The 21,485-nt window shown below is 36.5% G+C and overlaps 1 protein-coding gene across 6 annotated transcripts in view; it reads left to right on the top strand.

Moving 5' to 3' along the window:
• Positions 1-21,485, top strand: part of PHF21A (PHD finger protein 21A) — a 136,983-nt gene that overhangs the window by 25,990 nt on the left and 89,508 nt on the right. For 5 of the 6 annotated variants that reach the window (XM_054068692.1, XM_054068690.1, XM_054068691.1 and 2 more), the window contains exons 2-5: positions 5,197-5,229; positions 9,788-9,923; positions 13,842-13,874; positions 16,003-16,068. In XM_054068692.1, the coding sequence (XP_053924667.1) occupies positions 9,870-9,923; positions 13,842-13,874; positions 16,003-16,068 (153 nt within the window). In that variant the 5' untranslated portion in view covers positions 5,197-5,229; positions 9,788-9,869. Of the gene's footprint in view, positions 1-5,196; positions 5,230-9,787; positions 9,924-13,841; positions 13,875-16,002; positions 16,069-21,485 lie in introns of those variants that run through there. The other variant, XM_054068695.1, reaches the window with a different exon arrangement.

The following is a 21,485-nucleotide window of genomic DNA, read 5'->3' as shown; positions in this document are numbered from 1 at the left end:
TTTAATTTAAAAATGGCTTAAGTGGTTAATCCTGGATGACTTAAATGATGAAAACTTTTTCCCTTTCACGTGTAAGTGGTGTTAGAACATGCTTGTCTGATTGAAGAAATGTACTAAGACTGCTCAGAGAAGAGGGATTTGTGTGTGGGTAAAATCTACAGAGCCACATACCTTAAATCTGCTCAGGTGAGAGAGACGATCTGGAGATTTTTGAAATGCACATGTACTAACTTTCCACTAGGCCAGATGCGGTTTTCCATTTTGCTAGAGAGCGTGATCTCATCCCCTACCCCCTCAATGCCAGGAAAGACTGCATTTGGGAAGAGTTACTAATGCCTGTCAGAACTGTAGTCATTGGACAAGCAGAGCCAAGAGGGTAATCTTCATCTGCATGTGTTTAACTGCCATGGCTGATGTTTTTAAATCAGTTAGAAGAGTTTTTGTCTTTACAATGGGGTTGGTCTGTAGTGAGTCTTTTAACTTATTTTCTCCATGTTAAATATAGTACTACTTCTGCAAATACAAATGATGGCATCACATGCCTCCACGTAAACTTAATTTGGTGGTTTTCTAAACTGTTTTAGAGAAGGTGGAGAGATCTATTCCCAACTCAAATGAACTTCAGGTATTTTAAATTCCAAATCGCATCTGTTTTATGGGTAATCATATTGGCAGAAGGAATTCAGAGGCAGAATTGGAGCTTATAGTTTGTATGCTGTAAGTTGTCTTTAGGTATCAATAGGAAATCCAGGCTCCATGACCATTTTAGTAGGAGTTATCCATCAGTTTTGGGTGGGAACAGAGAGCAAGAAGGGAAGTTATAAAGGGGTTGAGCAGACGGACAAACTGAAAAGTATGACTAATAGACTTCAGTGTGGTCTGAGTTAGCTTGGGCAATCCCGTTGTTACCTTTACCACCTGCCTGGTGTACGTTACTGGGGCTGACTGGGACTTCTCTCAGCTGCAGCACAGTAGCAAGATCAGATTCCTTGATGGGTGCATGGGAGCCTCATTTTTAATCACGGAAGCATCAGCACTGGTGCTGCTAACATGACCATTGAAACATGAGCATTATGTAATTCAGAATTGCAGTGTACCCCGTATCTAGGCTGTTTGCTCTGTATTTTTCTTGAGATTACAGAAATCCTGTCCTGTTGGGGAATATGGGTTAATTTCTGACTTGAAAGTCACAGTAAAGTGACTGTTAAAACTTGCTTTCCTGGAAGATGCTGATAGAGCGCTCTCTATAAACAGGATGCCTTTCAAATGTATGAAGACCTGTTGCTAGACAAAGGTCTAGAGAAAACTGTTAATCCTTTCTGCATGCAGTGTATTTTCCACCAAAAAATTTTTTTTTTTTTTTTAAATTAATACTTTACCCCTAATCTTGTTAAGCAAGGCTCTGAAATGGGAAAGAATGTCAGGCTTGCAATTACCTGTGCACAACAATTAGCCCTTCCTCATCTGAGTTCATCTTGTGCACTGAACAAGACCGAGGTCCAATTGGCAAAAAGTAAAAGTTACGTAATTAAATATTGTGATGTAACATGTACATATGAAGTTCCTAATTAAAGTTAGATGGTCAAACACTAAATGTGCTACTTCCAGAGTTAGGAAAATGCAAACTAAAAATGTCTAAACATGGCTTCTCATTTCTCTTATTTTTTCCAAATGAATCCCTAGATACAGTAGGATAAGCTTTATTGTGTAACTTAAAGGTAACAATAAATATCTGATTGGTGTAACCAGACATCTTAATATACACATGATTAGCATTTAAATAGGCTTAAACCTTCAGCTGCTGTATGCTAAAGTGTTTAACCACCATGTGTAGATCTTCTGATGTCCTCAGGGGTTACCAAGCTTTAAACATAGGAATTTTGTGTTTGAGGTCTTCATTTTCATAACAGTCCCTTGAAATGACTAACTTCTTTCCTAATTTACAAACTTTAACAAAAAGTTTACAGTTGATCTGCAGAATGATTGGTTTTGGTAATGGTGGTGTGCTTTTCCTTACATATGTTGTCTAGAATTGTTAAAAAGATAAAGATACTTTTTATTGGGTGGGGAGGATAGGCATTAATACTTTAAGTGTAAGTATGTATCAAACTACTCTTCCTGTTGGTAACACTAACATCAGATTCTCAACTGTCTATCTCACTAAAAAAAATATATATCTAAAGCTTTGGGGTTTTTTTAATTCAGGTATATTAAACATACGTAAGTGTTGCTCAAGCTTTTGTTCTGATCATATGTATGTTCTGGGAAGAAGGCAGAGTTCTTAATAGAAAGCGGAGGTGGATATAGAAATATGACTCTCAGAGCTAGGGTTTTAAGAAACACCAAATATTGCAGAATGTACTGGAATAATCTGAGAGTTAGCCCTGCAGGCTTGTACCCAGGACAGTTTACATGTGTTTCTAGAGATATATATATCATATACTCATATATATATATATAATCATATTTCATGTGATACCTTTTAATGTGAGTGATTGTGAGCTGTCTAATCTTAACTTTCTAGAATGTTTTGTAGAGGGAGTGAGAGGCAATGTGCATCTATGTATGTACTCTTGCTGTGAACAAGAAATTCTCTCATTTCTTCTATAGAGCAGATTTTATCTGGTACCTTTTTCATTAATGCTATTCTGAGCTGGTTCCCAGTAACCACAAGTGCAGAGAATTGTCAAGAACCAAAGTTACAGATTTAGTTGGTCATAAACTCTTCTCCCCTATAAAAATGTTAAGAACAATGGAAAAGATAAGTCTAAGATGATTGGAGTTACCAGGCTTGGATGCTTGTTCTTCATTTCTCTGTCTTAGTTCTCTGTCTAAGAAAACTTGCATATATCCAGCACAAGTTCTTCTCTGGCTCTCATTAGTGTGCTGCTTATGTGGAAACCAATTCTTCATTTGCTGTAGAGCTCAGATGTTGAATTAAAGAAACATGGAAACTGAAAACTGGGAATGAAAAGAAATTATCATTCTTTAAGCTTGTCCCCTCTACTAAATGAGGCAGAAATGCCCGTAAAAATACTTGACTTGCATGAAGGCAGTATTAAAGTATTTTGTATTTCTGAAGGTTTGACTTTCAGACATTAACTTGTTCTAAACACTTAAGAAAAAGCTTGTAGTAAATTATGTACATAAGAGGATGCAAATGTATTTTCATTCCCTGTCTAAGTCCTCTTTAAGTGACTTCTCCAAGGCAACACAGCAAATCACTTGGAATAGTCATGACTGAACTCCTGGTGTTCCTAACTTTGTCCTCAGAAGCCCTTGGGTTCTCAGCTTGGGGTTGCAGCCTTCAGAGTGGTTAAGTGCAATCTGAAGGTTTGTAACTGTGCGGGTTTTTTTCTGCACAGTTCAGTCTTGATGAAGCTAGAGTCCCATTATGGAGGGGAGTCTCTATGGAGGGAAGGAAGGAAGGAAGGAAGGAAGGTTATTCATGCTGTTATGTAACTGACAGTTCTCTCTAGTTTGTGTGTACTTGTGCTACAAGTAAATTGATATTTTTCTTATTTAAATAAAAATCATGCTTTTCTTATTCCAAGGCTGTATTTGCAGATGTGTAGTACTGACTGTTTGATTTAGCTTTCCAGAGTTGGTCACTTAGAGCAGTGAGGGGTTTTTTTTATCATTATTTTTTATTGATGGAGTGGAGATGCAGATACATTTACTTGTTGAAGAGGGATGGTTTGTGCTTGCATGATGAAAGAGCTTCCTCTACAGATTTTTTTTGTACCAGTGAAGTAACTGATTGATAGTGGCGCGCAGAGGTAACAACAAAGGTTTTAGTATTGAAAAAATGACAACTTGAGTTTGAGAATTGCACCTGTATCTTCAGCACCCTCAACAAGGAGGATATTTCAAATTCTGCAGTGTCCTGAGCAAATGCACTTAGTTTGAATGTAGCCTCAAACCAGTCCATCCTCACCACTTGATATCCTACTATGTTGCAAGTTGGGTGTTATTTAAACTAACCTGAAATTGTTCTAGAATAAAATTAACAACTTTTCTTCAGTAATATTTTGTTGTTCAAGATGCACAATAAAATTTGAGACTAGGAGAGTTATAATAGCTAGAGTCACTACCAGTAGTAGGCTTCCTGTTTTCTTTTCTGTCCTGGGGTTCATCAGCACCCTGGTTCTGCTGCTTAGTAAATGTAAACCACTCCGCTTGTGTTGGTGTCCGCTGAACAAGACAATTATGTGGCTTTCTGCTGCTGTATCTGTTTGTAAGGCTGGGCCTTGAACTTCAGCTGCAATGACTTGTGCGTGGTTGGAAGCATCTACAAAGATCTTGTTAGCTGTGGAGTTGGAGCTTAAAATAGGCTAATATTCTAGTATTTTACTAGGAGATCGGAGTATTTTGGAGACTTTAGGATCAGGCAAAATAGTTGAGCAGATAACTTACCATTTATATTTTAGGTATCTTTTTAGGACTCTGACTCATGAGTTTATGATTCATATGAGTATAATTTAAAAGGTAATGCTTTGGTCTACTGCTAGATGTTGTTCTTACCTTGACACAGGCAGTGTAATAGGCAGCATATCTTCTTGGCCTCCACTGTTCATGATCTAACATATTAGCTTAAACTGCCATTGATTTCAGTTTATGTTAGTACTCTGGGATTTGAGCTGCAGTGGCTGTGTTGACACACCACCTGCTCTACCATCTTTGTCGTGTTGATACAATCTCTAGCAGAGGTGGTGGGCAAATGTCTGGGAGGGTAAACTTGTCATATTTAGCTGTGGCAACTGACAGGCCTTGTGACTTAAATGTTAATAAATGTTATGGAGAGGAGGTATTTCCCCCAGGGCAGGTGGGGGGACACAGGCGTTGCACAGAACTAGAAAAGCTTGCACCTGTAATCTCTTCTTCCTGTAGTGACAGTAATAGTTTGTCTTTTAATCCAGATTAGAATTGTAGGTCTCCTTGGCTTTCCCTGCCATGTTAAAGAGATTTTCTTTCTAAGTGGTATTTTTATACTTAGCTTTTGTGTTTAAAAAAAAAAAAGAGCAAAAACCCAAATGCCCCAAAACAAAAAAAAAAAAAACACCCCACAAACACAAAACCGTCCCCGAAACCAAAACAGCTCCCCCTCCAGCTTTCTAAATCTTTTACTTTTCTTTTTCTGTTTGAAACTGTAACTAAGCTGTTTATAATTATCATTTGTTTGTATTTATTTTGTAGGAGGAGCTGAAGGGAATAGCTTTCTTAAGACAGGTAAGTACTTCTTCCTAGGCCTAAGATGTTTTACTTAAGAATAGATGATACAAAGAGCTGCTATCCACTTCTGGAAAAGTTTGGTGTTTACCGAAATTGAAATCTTATCTATTCTTTTATTCAGAAATGAAATCACAAAAAATAAATGTTACTGATGGAAGCCCCAGTCTTATAAGTAAAACCACTATAGGGCTGAGATTTGGGCCCAAGGGTGTGTAAGTTTGGTGGACAATACATCTATGAAAATAATAATGTTAATTTTTTTTTTTCTGTGTAACGTGAAAAACAAATTTAATTGAAGGTATTTCTGATGCAGAGAGATTTCTGTCTACAAATTATCTGGAGTCTTTCCATACACATAGGAGGCACTCATGGCTTTTGAATGAGTTCAGCATTTGGGGGGTTTATCTATATATATACCCCCCCTTGTCAGCTGTGTTTCCAGTGTATTTTATAAAATAGCCATTCTTTAAATATCTTTATGATACTGTAAAGATTCTGATGTGGACTGTATTTGAGATGGTTAATAGGTGCTAATGCACTTTATGTGATTATTGTAGAGTTCAAAATTTCATTCAGTCTCTGAATACTTATACAGTATATAGACATCTGCTACCTTAACTGTGGGGTATAGGGGTGCTTATCTGAGTTTGAACTTCTAAGTCTTGAAGCCACCACATAAGAAATAATATTATTTATAACAAATGTATGCCAGCAAGAAATTGAATGGAGGACTGCTACCTCCAATAGTTGAGGCAAATTTACCTCTTCCTCTCAGTGCTCTTCCTGGCTGAGGTTTGGCAGTACATCTGGATGTGCGAGAGATGTGTGTTCTACACAATCCTCTGCTTTTCTTTTGGAAATAACTGATTCTAGTATCCAAAAAGACATTTGCATGTTTTCCTTAAAAACTAACGGAATGAAGGATGTTTGCAGACCAACCCATCCATGCAATTTCAGTCATCCACTGAAAGCTGCTATCTATTCTGCTGTCATAAGAGTTAAAGTGGAAATGCAGTATGTCTTGTGATTAATCCAGGGATGGTTTTATACATCTTCAGATGTGGTATTCTAGGCAGTTTATGATGCAACTGGACTTAAGTTTTTAAATCTTCCCTTGAATTTCAGTCTAATGGAATAAAAGTTCAAAAATATTGATATCTTTGCACTCACAAAATGTGTCTGACCACTTGCTTATGTAGTTCTGTACCTGCTCTCAAATGAAATACTGGCAATATTTAACCAACTGCCCTCATAGATAGTTGTAGAAATTATTCTACATAAACCAGAAAAATACAGCCTAGGATTTGTTGGATGTAAGGAATTATCACTTTTTTTTCCTTTAAACTAACACTGGGTAGGTGTTAAAAGGTCCTCTGAGGGAATTTTGGACAGTGATAATTTTGGGTAGCTTTTCTTTCTTGGGGAATGAAGCTAAAAGTGCATGTTATAGCATGTGTCTGTTCTAGAGGGGTACAGCTAAATAACAGCTATGTGTTTCATATTCAGAAATCGGCAACTTGACTGAATTTTTTAATGAACATCTTATTTAATGTGTTCTCTCCCCAATGATTTGGATATTTAGAACACTTCTGAACCTCATGCTGAATACTTCACTATTCTTTGCCTGTGTCTTTGTCTTTAAAGGGGTGGTGACATACACCTTGTCTGGGATGACATGCCAAATATATGGTATCTTATTTGTAATTTTAAAAAGTTCTCATAATTGCTTGTTGGGGTTCTTTTTTTACAAAGGAGGACACTTGTGCCGCTAGCTGACAATTACAAAGGCTGGCAGAGGTGATTGCAAAAGGTCATTATTTTCTGTGTGACTTTCACTGATGGAGCAGCATTAGTTTCTCTTTTCTTACATATCAGACACTTAGTTTTTTGAAGAGGAGGTTGTTTCATATGTTTAAAATGGCTTTCAGTGTATCTTTGCCAGCAGAAGGTAATTGGAAGTAAATGATCCTGCAGAGTGAGTTGCTCTGAAGGCTGTAATGGGAATGCTGGAGGAGGGGAAGTAGGAAAAAAGAATCAAGAGTTAGAAAACTGGCAAACACCCTGTCCCTTCTACCCCCCGAAAAAAAGAACAGTTTTAGTTGCTTGCGTTTTCTTGGAAATTTCAGTCTTATGAACTGAAATTAATTCTTCAGGATGTTGTATTATGGCACGAAGGACTAAATTTTAAGGAATTCTAAAATCTCTTAACTTTTAAAATTACAATGAAAGTAATCTGAAATTGTAACTTATTTTTGAGTGAAAAAAAGATTGGTATGTTACTAGAATTGTTTTGGTTTTTTACTTGTCTTAATATGTGTTCCTCAGTACAACAGTGAATTACGTTTCTTCATTTCTAAACCTCTAATCATGGCTAGGCTGAGCAACTACTTCTTTCTGTTAAGTGCTATCACTTTTTTAAAAAACCTTTTAAAAATTAATTTGAAAAAAATCATTCTGGCTGTTCAAGGTATCTGTGAAATTAGGTTGGATTACTTTTAATGAACAATCAATACTACAATTTCTGTCATGTCAAATTAAGTTGTGCACTAATAGTAGTTGCTCAAGCATTATGTTTTTTTACAGAAGTACTGGGTCAGTTTTCCTGTGAACTAGTCCTGGGCTTTGCAGTCACATATATTAAAATTAGAGATATTGTTTGCATTCTCAGTTAACTGTCTCTTTGACTGTTTTGCCCTTAAATTTTAATGTGTAGTTACAGAGTGATACTAGCTATTCATCATGAGTGTCTTCTCTTTTATTGAAGACAGACTGAGAAAGGAACTATGGCTGCATCTGCCTTTATCCCAAAATCGAATTTATGAGGCTTATGAAAGACTTTTTGCCTCTGCAGTGCATTCCAATGTTTATTAGCTATTCTCCCACGTGCTTTTCTGAAGTGTGGTTTATTTTGAAACTGCAATGGTAGGGACCTAATGCAGGCTAGACTTGTTCTTGTCAGTGAGTGGAAGTAATAATCTAGGGTTTTGTTTTCTCATTACTGTTTGTGATAATAGAATAGGGAACTATGTGCAATTTCTGTGTATCTCTTGATACAGATTATAATTTTATAGAGAGTAGTGCTGTGAAGGCAGTTGGTTTTTCTCCTCTGTGTCACATGTGGGAGAAGCCCTTGCAGAAGGTCATTGCATGTGTTGACTAGAAAGTCTGATCAAGCCTTTGTTATTTAAATAAGTAACTTTAATGGCAGACAGCACTAACAAAGAGTGAGTTTAAATATAATGCTTTTTAAAACCCATCTATAGTCTTCTCTTTTTGTAACTTATTTCTGTTTGGAAGCAAACAATTAATTTAAATGAACAAAACACCTTTCCCACCCTGTCCCCAAACAAGTTCACAAATTTGTCCAGCACTTCAGTTTACTGTAGTGAGACATTAAAATAAGATTCTCTAATTTACATGAATTACTCTCGTTTTAGAGCCTACTTGTCTAGTCTAAACTGTCAATATCCTTTTAAGAAAAACAAAGTCCTGTTATGAGAGCCTCTGAGTTGGCCACAATACCTGTGCAATAATTGTGAGCAATTTTCAATAAATAAAAAATTCGAAACTATTTTAACACTCCAGCAATTCTTTAATGTGTGGTGTCAGAATGGAAAATTGACTGGAAGGATTGCCTTATGATGTTTTCCAATGGCTTTTATGTGTATGTATTTATAGATGTCTTTTTTATCCAGTTTTTACGCAGATTCCTTTGTGTTTTGAGCATAGGGGATAGACATAGGAATCTTAATCCTGTTTTAAAGCTGATAGTTTTAACATTTCTGAACAAATGTCTCATCCAGCTTTCAAGGCTTTTAGAAGTATGGCTGATTATTAAAGTATGGCTTTTCTGCGTTAGTGTTCGGGGGGGCTTGATTTGTCCATAGCACAAGTAAATGTAGTAAACTCACATTCTGCAAGTAGAATTCCAGTAGAAGGTTCTAAAATTAATGATTTTTTAATAAGTCTTATGCTGCTTTGTATCAACCTTGTATTCCCTCAAAATAGGTTTCCAACAAAATTAGTAACTCAACCCACTGCCTTAAGTTTGTGCTTTTAATATATTAATGCTGTTCTGTCAGATTGCATGCAGACCATCCCACCTAAGAACAGCTCGATAGTACCATGGAAGTATGTTAATGCAGTACATTCTATTTCACAATTTATTGCTGTTTGGGTTGCAGAATTTAGTCTCCAGAATATTTTCTCATCTACACAGATTTTTAAAACATTCTCAGTCATTAAATTTTTTTAATCTAATACGCAACTGCAAGAGAATATTGGTTGGAAATAGCTGCCTGCAAACTAAGATAAGGGACAAGTATGTCAACTTTGGGATATGTGGGAAGTAACAAATTTTGCTAAACGACTCCAAGGCAGGCATTTTGTACAGCCTGTATATTTCTTGTGTTATAAAGATTGTTTGTCTTTAGGCTAGAAAGCTGCAGTTGAATGCAGTTCACTACTGAATTCCTGCTCTGTTATAATCTCCTTTTCTTCAAATTGACTTCTCTCTTTCACTAACTAAAACAAAACCTTTTTTTTTTTTCCATAGCATTGGTGTTGAAGAGGAAACCAGAAACTAAAGGCACTGGAATCGGCAAAGACACTTCTTGAGAAAGTGGAGAAGGTAGAGAATGGAGCTGCAGACTCTACAGGAAGCTTTGAAAGTGGAAATTCAGGTTCACCAGGTAATTTGTATTCTTTCTTGCTTTATACTTGCAAGTAATAGCACCATTAGTATTGCTGATACATTACTGCTAATGGTAGCATTAAGTAATAGTAATACAGTTATAGTAATAATTGTTTTATAAGCTTGAAGCTACTTTAGAATTTTATACTCTGCATTTTGACCCCACCACCTGTTGCTTCTTAGCAAATCTGAAAAATCTGCATATCAGACTGTGGGTGGGGAATTTTTTTTATATGTATGTTGTAGCAGTGATAAAAACATTCTGAAAACTCTCTGCTTGGCTGGTTCTGGCTGGAAGGTTTTTCTAATGTTCTGAAGGATTCAGTTTGCAATGGAGGAATACAGTGGAGAAACTTCAAATGAGATGGGTGTAGTGCTGCGTAGTTTCATCTGGTGCTTCTCTTCTGGACTGTCTTCTACTTTATTACCTTTTAAGCTTGTAATTGTATAGTTTTGATAACCAAAATGTTGTAAAAATTTCTGAGCCCAGGCACCACAACACGTGTTGTGTCTTTTTACTGATAGCCTGTCCAATGCTGTGTAGCAATAGAGTTGTAGTTTGCCATTCCAGTACAATACCAATGAGAAATATTGAAAATAATAGTAACAATAATACCTAATTTAGCAAATGTAAGAGAACGTATGCATGTTAATTCGTAGAACAAAATTGTTACAGCCATAAACACAGAGTAGCTGCCAACTTGAATATTAGATGTATCAATGAGACCTTCTCTAAAGACAGTTCCCCAAGTATTTCTATGGGGTATCTGAGACTCACAACTGTCTACACAACAGATGAAAGAAATATATTGTGAGTTACATTGATCAATGTAACCCATCATATAAAATTTGGAAAATGTGTCTAAATTACCTGATGTCTAAACAAGTGTTCTAGACTACTTGTTGGGTAGCTGCTGCAATGATGAGCATAGGGCAAGGACTTGAATGGATGGATCAGTGAAAGGAAGCTATGTCTGTTTTAAAAATATACCACTTTTCAGGGTAAAAAACCTGAAAAAGCTAAAGATTAATTTCTTGAACTACAGACAAGTACTTTGCTCTTCTCAGAAAATCCCAGGCCCTTGTATGCAAAACTTCAATGAGGTTTTGTTATGAGGGTAAGGAAATTCAGAAATCACCCATGGCATTTTACTTCAACTGTATTGCTTGTCATCATTTGCTTATCTAATATATCTTTTTCTGAGGATTCTTTAAAAAACCACTCATACTGTTGTAGTTTGTAGTCCCCTTGTGAGTGGTGGGCAGGTGTCTATGATAAGCATATAGAATTCAACTCCACACTGTGAGCAAAGCCTCCCAGCTTCACGCTGCAGCGTGTTACTTGTGACTGCTTATATAGTTTCAGAAAGGGACGCTCAGTATGACTTTGGTTTTGTTTGTAGAATAGCTCCTTGTTTTCTGCTTCTTCCAGTTTACCTCCAGAACTCTGTATGAAGCTTCAATGCTACTGCTCTGGCAAAGTGTATCTTAAACAATTCCTCTAGGCCCTTACAGGTAGTTTGAATGTTTAGAAAAAGCTACTTTCTTTTGTTTTGCTCCATTAATGAAGTCTGACCAAGTCACTTGCTATATCAGAGTACAACTTGAATATTCAGATATCTACTATATCCAAGCTATATTGCTTGCCCTAAGCAGAGATGCCTCAAATCTAAGGCGTTCATTCTGCTACTCTGTGGATTTAATTAAGGTTAATTTGAAACAGTCTGCTCTTCATAGGTTTGATTACAGGAGATGTTAATGGAGTTATGCTTAGCTCTTCTCACAGAAGGACTGGGCTTTGTGGATCACTCTTTGAGCTGATATGTGGGAAGAACCTAAAACATCCTTTTCTTTCTCTCATTTCGTAGTAAAAAGATCAGCAGGTTTTAAAATATCTTAAATTTAGCTTGCATTTGGGGTCAGTGCAAAAGGACACTCTTTTTCTTATGATTCCATGGCACAGTATTGTGTGATCCAAAATTTACCAATACTTCATGAACTGTTCGTAGTCACTGACTGAATTGTCTTATGACTTGAGCCTGTGCAAGCACTTTGTATAAAAACTAACAGATTTGGTTTTTGTCAAACTCTGATGTAGCAGAAAGCACCCATGAAAAATCAGCGAAGTGTGGGTAACATAGAGTAACATAGTGCCTTAACTCCTGTAACACTGAATGGCAGTGTGATGAAACAATAAACACTGTAGATAAATGCCAAGTGATGCACTTTGGAAAAACAGCCCCAGTTTTACATATACAATAGGAGGCTGTGAATTGGCCATTATTACTATGGAAGGAGTTCCTGCAGTTTAAAGTACCTGAACGTTGTATGCAGTTTTAAACTTTGTCTCCAGATGACAAACTAGAGAAGTACAAGGAAGAGTGCTGAGAGTGAACAAAGCAATGGAATGATTCATGCATGAGGAGACTTTCAATCTGAAGAAGCGATGACTGATGGGGGAATATGTGGTGTGGAAAAAATGTAGGAATTTGATGGAGAGGAACAGTCAGAGTCATAGAATATCTTGAGTTGGAAGGGACCCATAAGGATCATATGTCCGAGTGTCCAAATTCCAAATTGTCTTAAGACTGGTTTTCTGTAATCTTTTTTGCTGCTCGTGCTTGCATTACTGGGAGGCAGATTCAAAAGAAAAGGAGGTCCTTATACACTGAGTCCTGTAATTTACCTTTGAAAATTATTGTCACAGAAGCTTGAGTGTTTTCCTGAGTTCAAAAAGTAATTAAGGCAAATTAATGGAAGAAAAAAATGTATTAATAGCTATTAAGTCTAAGGCATAATCTATTGAAGACATCAGAGATGTAAATTTCCGAAAGGTGAGAGACAGCACTCTATGCTTGTTCAGCACAGACATCATGCTGATCCCTCTGTTTGCTGTTGGCTAGGACTAGAAAAAAAATGTGGCTGTGGTGAGATGCAGAATTATCGTTGTGTTATGCTTTTTTTTATTACTACCAGTTTTAGTATGTGAAGTGAAATAAACTTTTACAGTGAATTAGTTGGCAAAGTCTGAATTCTCTGAATGGTATCAATGCAGGTGGAATGAAACACATATTGTTGCTTGCTTTGTCCTTTTATTTCTCACTTTTCCTGATTGTGATGAGCAGATGGGAAAGTAAGTAAGATTTTACGTTGTTCTTTGCATGTGTGGAAGGGACATGGCAATATGATGGATAAATATGGCTGTAATCAAAAAAGAGATTGGGAATTTCTTGTTTACGTGGCCTCTTCACTCTGGGCTCTGGTTTTCTTTGGTGGCAGCCTGGTAACTTTGTCCTTGCTTAGCAGTAGCCTGCATTCTTCTGCAGCTGCCTGAAGGAAGTGAAGGAGGAAGAATAGTGAATGGTAACCATCTGTCTGCTTTCCCTTCGATGTGCAGGGCATCTCTTCTACAATGATCTCAATCTCTCTCTGAGGGGGAAAAGTGGCAAATATAGTTCTCAACATGATTCTTCCATGTGGCACCAGCCAAGCTAGTGCACAGGCAGACCCTTAGTACTTGAAATGTTCTGCTCTTGAATATACAAACAGCTTTTGTTCCCGCAGCAGTTATCTGTGATTTGTGTTTCTTGTGACTACAAGCAAAGAAGGCAGCAATTCTAGGGGAAACAGAGCTATTAGATTATCTTACCCAGCTGGCTTAAATTGTCTAAAAAGGCATCACTTGCTCAAGAGCTGTTCAGGAGGAGCAAAAGTGGTTGCTTCGTGTGGTGGTTTTACTATACTAATAAGAATGGGTTTGAAAATCATGTAATACTGGATTCCAGGTTTTGCTATAGCAATGCTGTAAACGGAATATGTTGCTTTTACAAAGGTTCTTTAAAAATGTTGAACTTTAAACTGTTCAAGATCTGTAATGCAAATCTTCATTGTATTGTTGCATCTTTTTTCTTTCTAGAAATTGGTTGCCCAAATGAAGCAAGATCCACAGGTAACTAGTCTTATATTGCATTATTTACCCTTAAAAATACAGGAAATAAGAGTGCGTGAAGTTTGAGAAATCTCGATATTTCTTGATCATGTTCTTCCTTGCTGACAAAATGTTTAGAAGAAAACTATTATGAACAAGTTTGTAAGCAATGACTGCTACATAGTTAAAAAAAAACCCAAAACAAACCAGAATTTTTGCCTTTATGGAGCCTTTTGCCTCATATTCGTAATAAAATGAATCAATTGGCTCTTGTGGCCTATGGTGCAGTTAAAACATGCAGTAAGCTTCTGATTTGTTTGGAAGCAGCTCTTTATAAAATCTGCTATGGATAGAATTTGCTTTTTTCTTTTTTTTAAGTATCAGTAACTGTGAATGTTAAGGTTTACAGTTGTACAAGAAGAGGTAGGATATTCCATCCAAGAAATTTTGTCCAAATAAAGAATGTAGCTTAACGCTGTGTTCGGACTGCCTGTCTTGCATATCCAGCTTCAGCGCTGGAGTGTCCAAAGAGTGGGCACTTGACCTTGGTGTTTCAGAGCTACTGAAGTTGGATAGGTAGACTCCTTGCATAGAGAGCAGAAGTCGCCCTTTTCCCAGTGACTGTGGAAGGAGACTGAGTTGTCTTGTGCAGCGATTAAGTACTCCAGTGTGCTGAATGAGGACTTCTGTGGAGTTCTCTAGCCAGTCTGAAATGTTGCATAGAGGGATAAAGGTGGCTCACTTGAGGCTTAATCTATTAAGTGCTTCCATCCTCATAAAATACTAAATAACTTGTAATTTTCTGAAAAAATGTTTTTCTGAGCTCAGTGGAGTGGGCTTTTTGTAACAGTCAAGTAGTTAGACTCTTGATGCAGAGGGATGAGCAGGGAATAGGATATTGGAAAATCCCCTTTCTAAAAGTTCCTTATTCTGTTGGAATTTGGGTAAGGTCTGCTACTCTTACTTGCCGGGCAAGTCTGCTAATGATTAGCTTGTAGAGCAGTTCACTTTCTGCTCATATCTGCTGAAAGTGAGGTCGTGCTGCAAACAGCCATGCAAAGTGCCTGAAGCCAGGAGAAGTAAACCTGGTCCCTATTCCCAATGCTCTTAATGCATTTTTATCCCAGATTATTGAAATGGAATCTATAAGAAGGGAGAGTGACTGGTCAATATCAGAATTGTGTCTATATTGGAGAAGACTATCTACAAACTGAGACTGTAATGCATTTCCAAACTGTATGGAGGAGTATAAAAATAGGGAAGTTGTCCTGAGCATGAAGTTCCTATGTCTTAATGTTTCTGCATAGTACAGCAACTCTGCATAATCGAGTGTGAAGAGTTTACAACATAAACAACAGCAACAAAAGTGGAAAAAAGAAAAAAATGCATGGACGCTCACTTCCCTGTCATGTTTCTGCAGAGCTTCACAGGCTTTAAAGCAAGGGCAATTTATTTTATTTTTAATAGAAGGAAACAGTCCAGTTAAAAAAATTGTTCTCTGACTGCATCTTTATAGTGATGCTTTTGGCTTTCAAATCTTAAGGTGCTATTGTAAGCAAAGCACTGATATGAATGATGTGTTAAGGCAAATGCAATTCTCTTAAATACAGTGTAAGACATAAACGTACATGTAAATGAATGCTTAGAAAGGCTTGCCTTCATTTGACACACTTGACAATTAATTTAATAGATATTTGCTGATGCTCTACACAGTCAAATGTATGATAATGACTTTGTGTAAGTACCATAGGTGAGAATGCTTTAAGTAACATACCATAGCATACTATTGTATATAATGTGATAGTATTGTATTACTTATTAACAAACATTTCTTATTTAATTTGTAAACTCAATGAAATGTACAAACATGCTTTATAATCTGGTAAGCACTAATGGATGTTTTAATGAAATCTTCATTCCAAACTGGATTGTCTCTCTTGAGTGCTAGAAAGGTCCTCTGATTATTGTTACACTCGGTGACTTAAGTAAGGCTTTGTTGAGCCTCTTGAATTTTATTGGCTGCATATCCAGAGGTGCTGTATTTGTCATATGCTATGCAAAAGAAACCAAAACAAATCCACCTTCCTGCTACTACTCTCTGTTAACAAGTGGAATATCTCTCTCACAGATATTTTTTCTTTCTAATCAGAACGCTGATTTGAAGAAACAGCTTCATGAACTTCAAGCCAAAATCACAGCTCTGAGTGAGAAACAGGTAGGGAAACAGAGATGTATTTTTAACACCCTGTTCTAAAGATGTCTCTTTTCTCAGCTTCCAAGAGAGCTGCTAAATTTCTAAGTGCAAAAATAAGTGTGAGCAACCAGACATTTTTGATTCTTATTTGATGTCTCAACAAAAGATAGGATGAATTACTGCGAATTTATCAAACAAGTAACTAGTGTAATCAGTGGAAGCCATTGCATTTTTTTGTGTTAAAACTAATATTTTATATTAAGGGAGCTGGGAAAATGAATGATTTTTTTTTTCCTCTTCCTTTATTATTATCTTGAAACTTATTCTAAACCAGACCGTTCTGGTTAAGGCAAACCTTTAGGTTTTGTTTTACTTGGTCCACACTGTGCCTGAATGAGCATGCAGGAATTTTTCTTTGTGTCTAGACTAACTAAATTCATGTCAGTACCTATTTAGTACCTTATTAGTTGTGTGTATTTACCATGATAAATTGCACCACAAATATCTCATTTGCCATTTGGTAGGAATTCTCTTCGACACGTCTAAAGTATGAGTAATAATTGTGACTGAATGCTTAGTAGAAAGATTGTGGAACTTGAAGACACATCTTGTGGGTTGCAAGAAGGAAAATAAGTAACATTGAGAGATCTACAAAACTTGTTCTCACTTTTGTTTTTAAGAAAGCAAAACAGCAATGCACACAAAAAACCTCTTACACCACTCCCAAGTTAAACTGATTTAAGCAGTTCTGTAGTTGTATTGCTATTGTGTCAATAACACAACCAAATTGGATTGATAGAGAACACGTTTAAAGAGAGGAAACATTTTAGAATGTGTGCATAGATAAGAATATAGCTAGGCATCAGTGTCACACCTGGATACCTGCAGTCATCTGTCATTATTTGTATGTGTTCTGTTTTGAGAATTTCCTTTCCTAAAGAAATAGGCAGACAGTGATCAATGTCTATCTAGAAATTTTGTTTACTGAAAAATTATGGTGTGTTTTAGTAGTAGAACAGCGAGTCTAGGAAGGAACATGTACGGATAATAAGTAAAATGACTTTTTTTTTAATGAGAATTCTAATGCAACAAAACCCAAGGTTTTGCTGATGTGGTGGCATGCCTCTGTTGAGAATGATTTACTCTCTAAAACCAGCATGAGTCTCTGTGTGTGGCTGTTTCACAGCAAACAACTTCAGAATTCTCTGGTAAGCTCTGAGGGCCCATGGTAGCTTCAGAATTAGCTTGCCTTGATGCCATGATGCAACTCATATTGACTACCGGTTCACACAATCAGCAGGGACAGGCAGTGAGGTAGCAAGTAGAAGGTAAGAAATAAGTATGTCTTGCTGTAACTTTTAAACTTGGATTCATAACTTTAAAAAGTTATGTTAGAGTGATCTATACTGACATGTATTTTATATTACCCATCACCAGAAATGCAGCTGTATCTTTTCTCCTGAAAATTACAGCTGAAAGTACTAAAGCACATTTATATGTGGGATGAACATGGGCTATGTTTCCAAAAGACTTTGGAAAACAATTTTCTGACTTCACTTCTAGGACACAGTGAATACAATCAATGTGAAGTCACAGTCCAGTTTCCTTCTTTGTGTTCTTATGGTTTTTGGTTGTCAGCAGAACACTAAACTTCTGTGTGATTGAAGTTTAAATATTTTTTCTATCTACCACTGGGCCACAGAGCTGCCAGTGTCTCGGATGCTAGCGTTGTTAAAGTAGTATGGCTGCCGAAATGCAATGGTCGTGGCAAATGTGTGTGCTAGGAAGAAACGGCACAACTTTCCAATGCAGAGAAATGCTTAGTTCCTTATTTGTTGGAACTGTTGTACCGATATCTGTGGCTTAGCCATGCAGAGTCAAGCAGCAGTTTAGAAAGCTCAGCAAAGCCCTTTTTATCCATTGTCACTTTCATTTCTCTTTAGGAAAAATAATTATTATCAATTGTTTTATGTGGAGAGTATTACCCAACAATTTAGTTTTCACACAGCATGGAGGAATGTGCAGTTTTGCATAGTAAATAAATGCTTTACATTGTGCAGTGCGTTTCTTAAGGAGGAGTGCAACATGTGTTATCTGTACTCTTGTTTAGAGCCAAGTAAGTAAACTTGATTCTAATGTCTGGGGAATAAACTCTGAGAGCATAACTCCACTGTAGGCAGTTATAAGAGGCATAACAGCCACTGTTTGATAAGCTTTTAATGAAATGTGAAAAACTAAAGTTCCAGATGGTGTGGTGTCTCTACTTGAGGCAGTGGTGTGGAGCTGAGACCCTGGTGTCAGGCAGAATACAGAAATATTTCTGGCTTCTGAAATGTTATGTCAACCTAATCTACCCTTTTTCTTTGCTCTGTTATTTAATGAAGTTGGTTCTTGCACAAGTCTTCATCCAAGTCAGCGGTGGGTTACCCGAAAGCTTTTTGTTGCTTTAGGACTTTTCTCCATTGCTGTAGCACTGTGAGAGCAGTGCTGACGCTTGCTCCCAGTCACTGCAGTGGTTCATTGAGGGTTTGGCTTCTTGATGAGAATTAATAACATCTCTGTTCAAAAAGTTTGTGAAATTGAAGAGATCTGGCAAAGTACAAAGAGAAAGCAAGCAGGCTGCGCAGCATGTAGGCTTAAACCTAAAGAGATTTGTCTGATGCAGGGTTAAACTGTTACAGCATAAGGTGTGTCATATAGTCATGTTTTGTTTTGAAAATGTGAAAGAGGTGAAAGTAAATGATTTTATTTTTTTCACCTGAGGTGATGAAGAAATGTGTGCTGATTGTGTTATGGTATGGAAGAAAAATTTCAAAAAGAGAAAAAAACTTACTTGAAGATAATTTGCATTTATAGGGCAGTAAACATGAATCCTTGAGACAATTATTCTTCTTTGCTAGTCTCTTTATGTTATTACCACTGAGTTCTAAACTGTGCTTAGCTTTCTCTAATCTGGGTGCAATAAGGTGAACTCAGTTTAACAGTCTTTTTTCTCAGCTATAAATGAATGCTGCAGTTTGGAAACCCTGAGTGCACCAGTTTTAAAACTGGTTTCCTCTTTCTTTCTCTACCCTTCTCCTCAATAAAGAGAAGTCAGGAGTAACTCTTTGCAAAACAGTTTTTTATTATGTTTTCACACCTTTATGAGAAAGTAATAGTCTTAGCACTCTTCCCTACATTTTATATTCTATAATATTGTCGTCCTTTGGCATTCTGTTTGGTAGACTTTTACCCACAATTACCTATCGCTACTCAGCATAATACAGTCCTTACAATAAAAAAAAAAAAACAAAGAACTTGTTTTTTTATTTTTCCGTGATGACTTCTACCGATGTGTATTTTTTTAACAGTGGGAAGGCAGGGTAGAAATTGTTGTCAGTGATGCTAGTGAAAGACTGAAGTAGAGCAGGACTAATGTAATCTTGAAGTAGCAGGCTTTTTCTGTTTCCTCCCTTCACAGTTAATTAAAAAAAAATGATCTTGCAGATATTTCATCATTGAGATATATTGTAACAGTACTTTTTTTCCAGTGACAAGAAAAAGGTCATGTTTATTTGAGTAAAGAAATGTAAAGGAAGAAGCGAGCAGTAAATAAACATTTTTTAGGCAGTATCTTGTAAAATACAGAGGAATTTCTGCATCTGTCCTTTATCACAGTTTCTTGGAAAAATTGGAGCAACATTCTGGCTCAAATGTGGAAGAAGGCTTACAGGAATAGTCTTTGACCTTATGGTAAAAGGGTGATGATGATAAGCATAAACTAAAGAAATTATATGGCTCTTTCCTCTGTACTTAAAAATTAAATGAAAATGACTATTACTGTAGTTGCAGTAATATTAATAGTCTTAAAGAAAACAGTCTTCTGAAAACTAGACATGTTCTACTGCATTTGCTCTTGACGTGGAGAGAATAAAGTGGATTGCTTTGTTACTTGGATTTCTGAAGAGCTGTATATAATTGTACGAAAAAGTACTCAAAAATAGTTGTAGCACAGGAATAGTCATGTTTTTATTTTTCATGGGGGAAGAAGTTTAACACACTTCACTGTGAAGAATGGTTGAAACTGTAGAATATCTTCAGAAAAAGCACCCACTATAAAAGCAAGCTTATCTCTGTTGTTATGAATAGGCATATCTAGTGACTTTTGCTTGTATTTAAAGTTTACAGCGAACTGAGGTAGTTGAGGTTATTCTAAATCCTGTATGTTCAGGGTGAGACTCCTTTTAACCTTATCGCTAAATAGCAAGCAAAGGGAAAGGCGATTTGGGAGAATTTTTAAGAACGCTAGTGTAATTTAACCATGATTTTGTACAGTTGAATAAGAGTAAACATGTGGTTTAGACTGACAAAGGAAATGTATTTAAATCTTTAAAAACTGTCAGGAATAAGTTTAAGCATTAGTGTTGCTATATTTGTTACAGGTACCGTAACTGAGTAATGAAAAGATTGGTAATGTGCATAAATTTGTCCTGTGAGACTGTTCTTCTTGAACATTTGTCATCCATAGTAAAGGTGAATCTTTATGGAGGCTTTTTGAACACATTAGCAGAAAATTGTACCCGAAACATGTTCCATAATATTCTGTAAAGATAAAAGGCTGCATTTTGATGAAAGTAGGTGCGAGAAGCTACAGAGTAGAAGGGAAACTAGGTACAGTCAACGTGTAGGAAAGAGCAATTTGAAATGTGTCTGCGTAAGAAGACGGGGAAGATACACCTATATGTTTTAGATACAAATAATGAATATCATGAGAACTTAGGGCACAAATTCTGGAAATGAATAATGAAGTCACTCAGTTATCACTCTTGCCCATTTTGTTTGGAGTTTCTAATCTTTCCTTTCACCAAGATCGATCAAGAGTGTATTAAAACACCAGTAATGGAGGAAGTGTACAAATATACCATATGAATGTGTAGTAACTAATAACTTGAGGCAGATTGTTTAATTTCAGTTCCAGTTGTTTATCCGGAATTGTATGTATTACTAAACACTTATCTTTTTTTTAAGTAAATGGCATAAGTGATAAAGATAATGCTAATTTCCATGTAACTGCAAGCATCCATTTATGCTGTTTATAAAGCAATTTTAAAATACATGAAAAACAATTTTGCACCTTCTTTGGATTTAATAATGAAATCCTGTAGTGATATATTTAGCACTGCCTCCTCCCATGATTGACTATTTATAGACTCCTTTCTTAGACAGTTTGAAGGAGTCACTTGTTTTTCCTTTCAAAAAGATACTGGTCTATCTGGATGTAAGGAGGAGTAAGTTAACTGCCTCTGTGAACAGTCACGCTCTCTGATCAGTCTGAGCAGCACCTGTTTAGGAGGTGTATGTTTATTTGAGAAATCTACATGAGCTTACTATTTTAATCTTTGGTATTTATTTAATTTGCATCCAAATATTGTGTGAAGATTTGAATATGACTTCTCATT

The sequence above is a fragment of the Cuculus canorus genome, chromosome 5, assembly GCF_017976375.1.
Source record: "Cuculus canorus isolate bCucCan1 chromosome 5, bCucCan1.pri, whole genome shotgun sequence".
In the NCBI taxonomy this organism is placed as follows: domain Eukaryota; kingdom Metazoa; phylum Chordata; class Aves; order Cuculiformes; family Cuculidae; genus Cuculus; species Cuculus canorus.
This window is presented reverse-complemented; position numbering and strand designations above follow the sequence as displayed.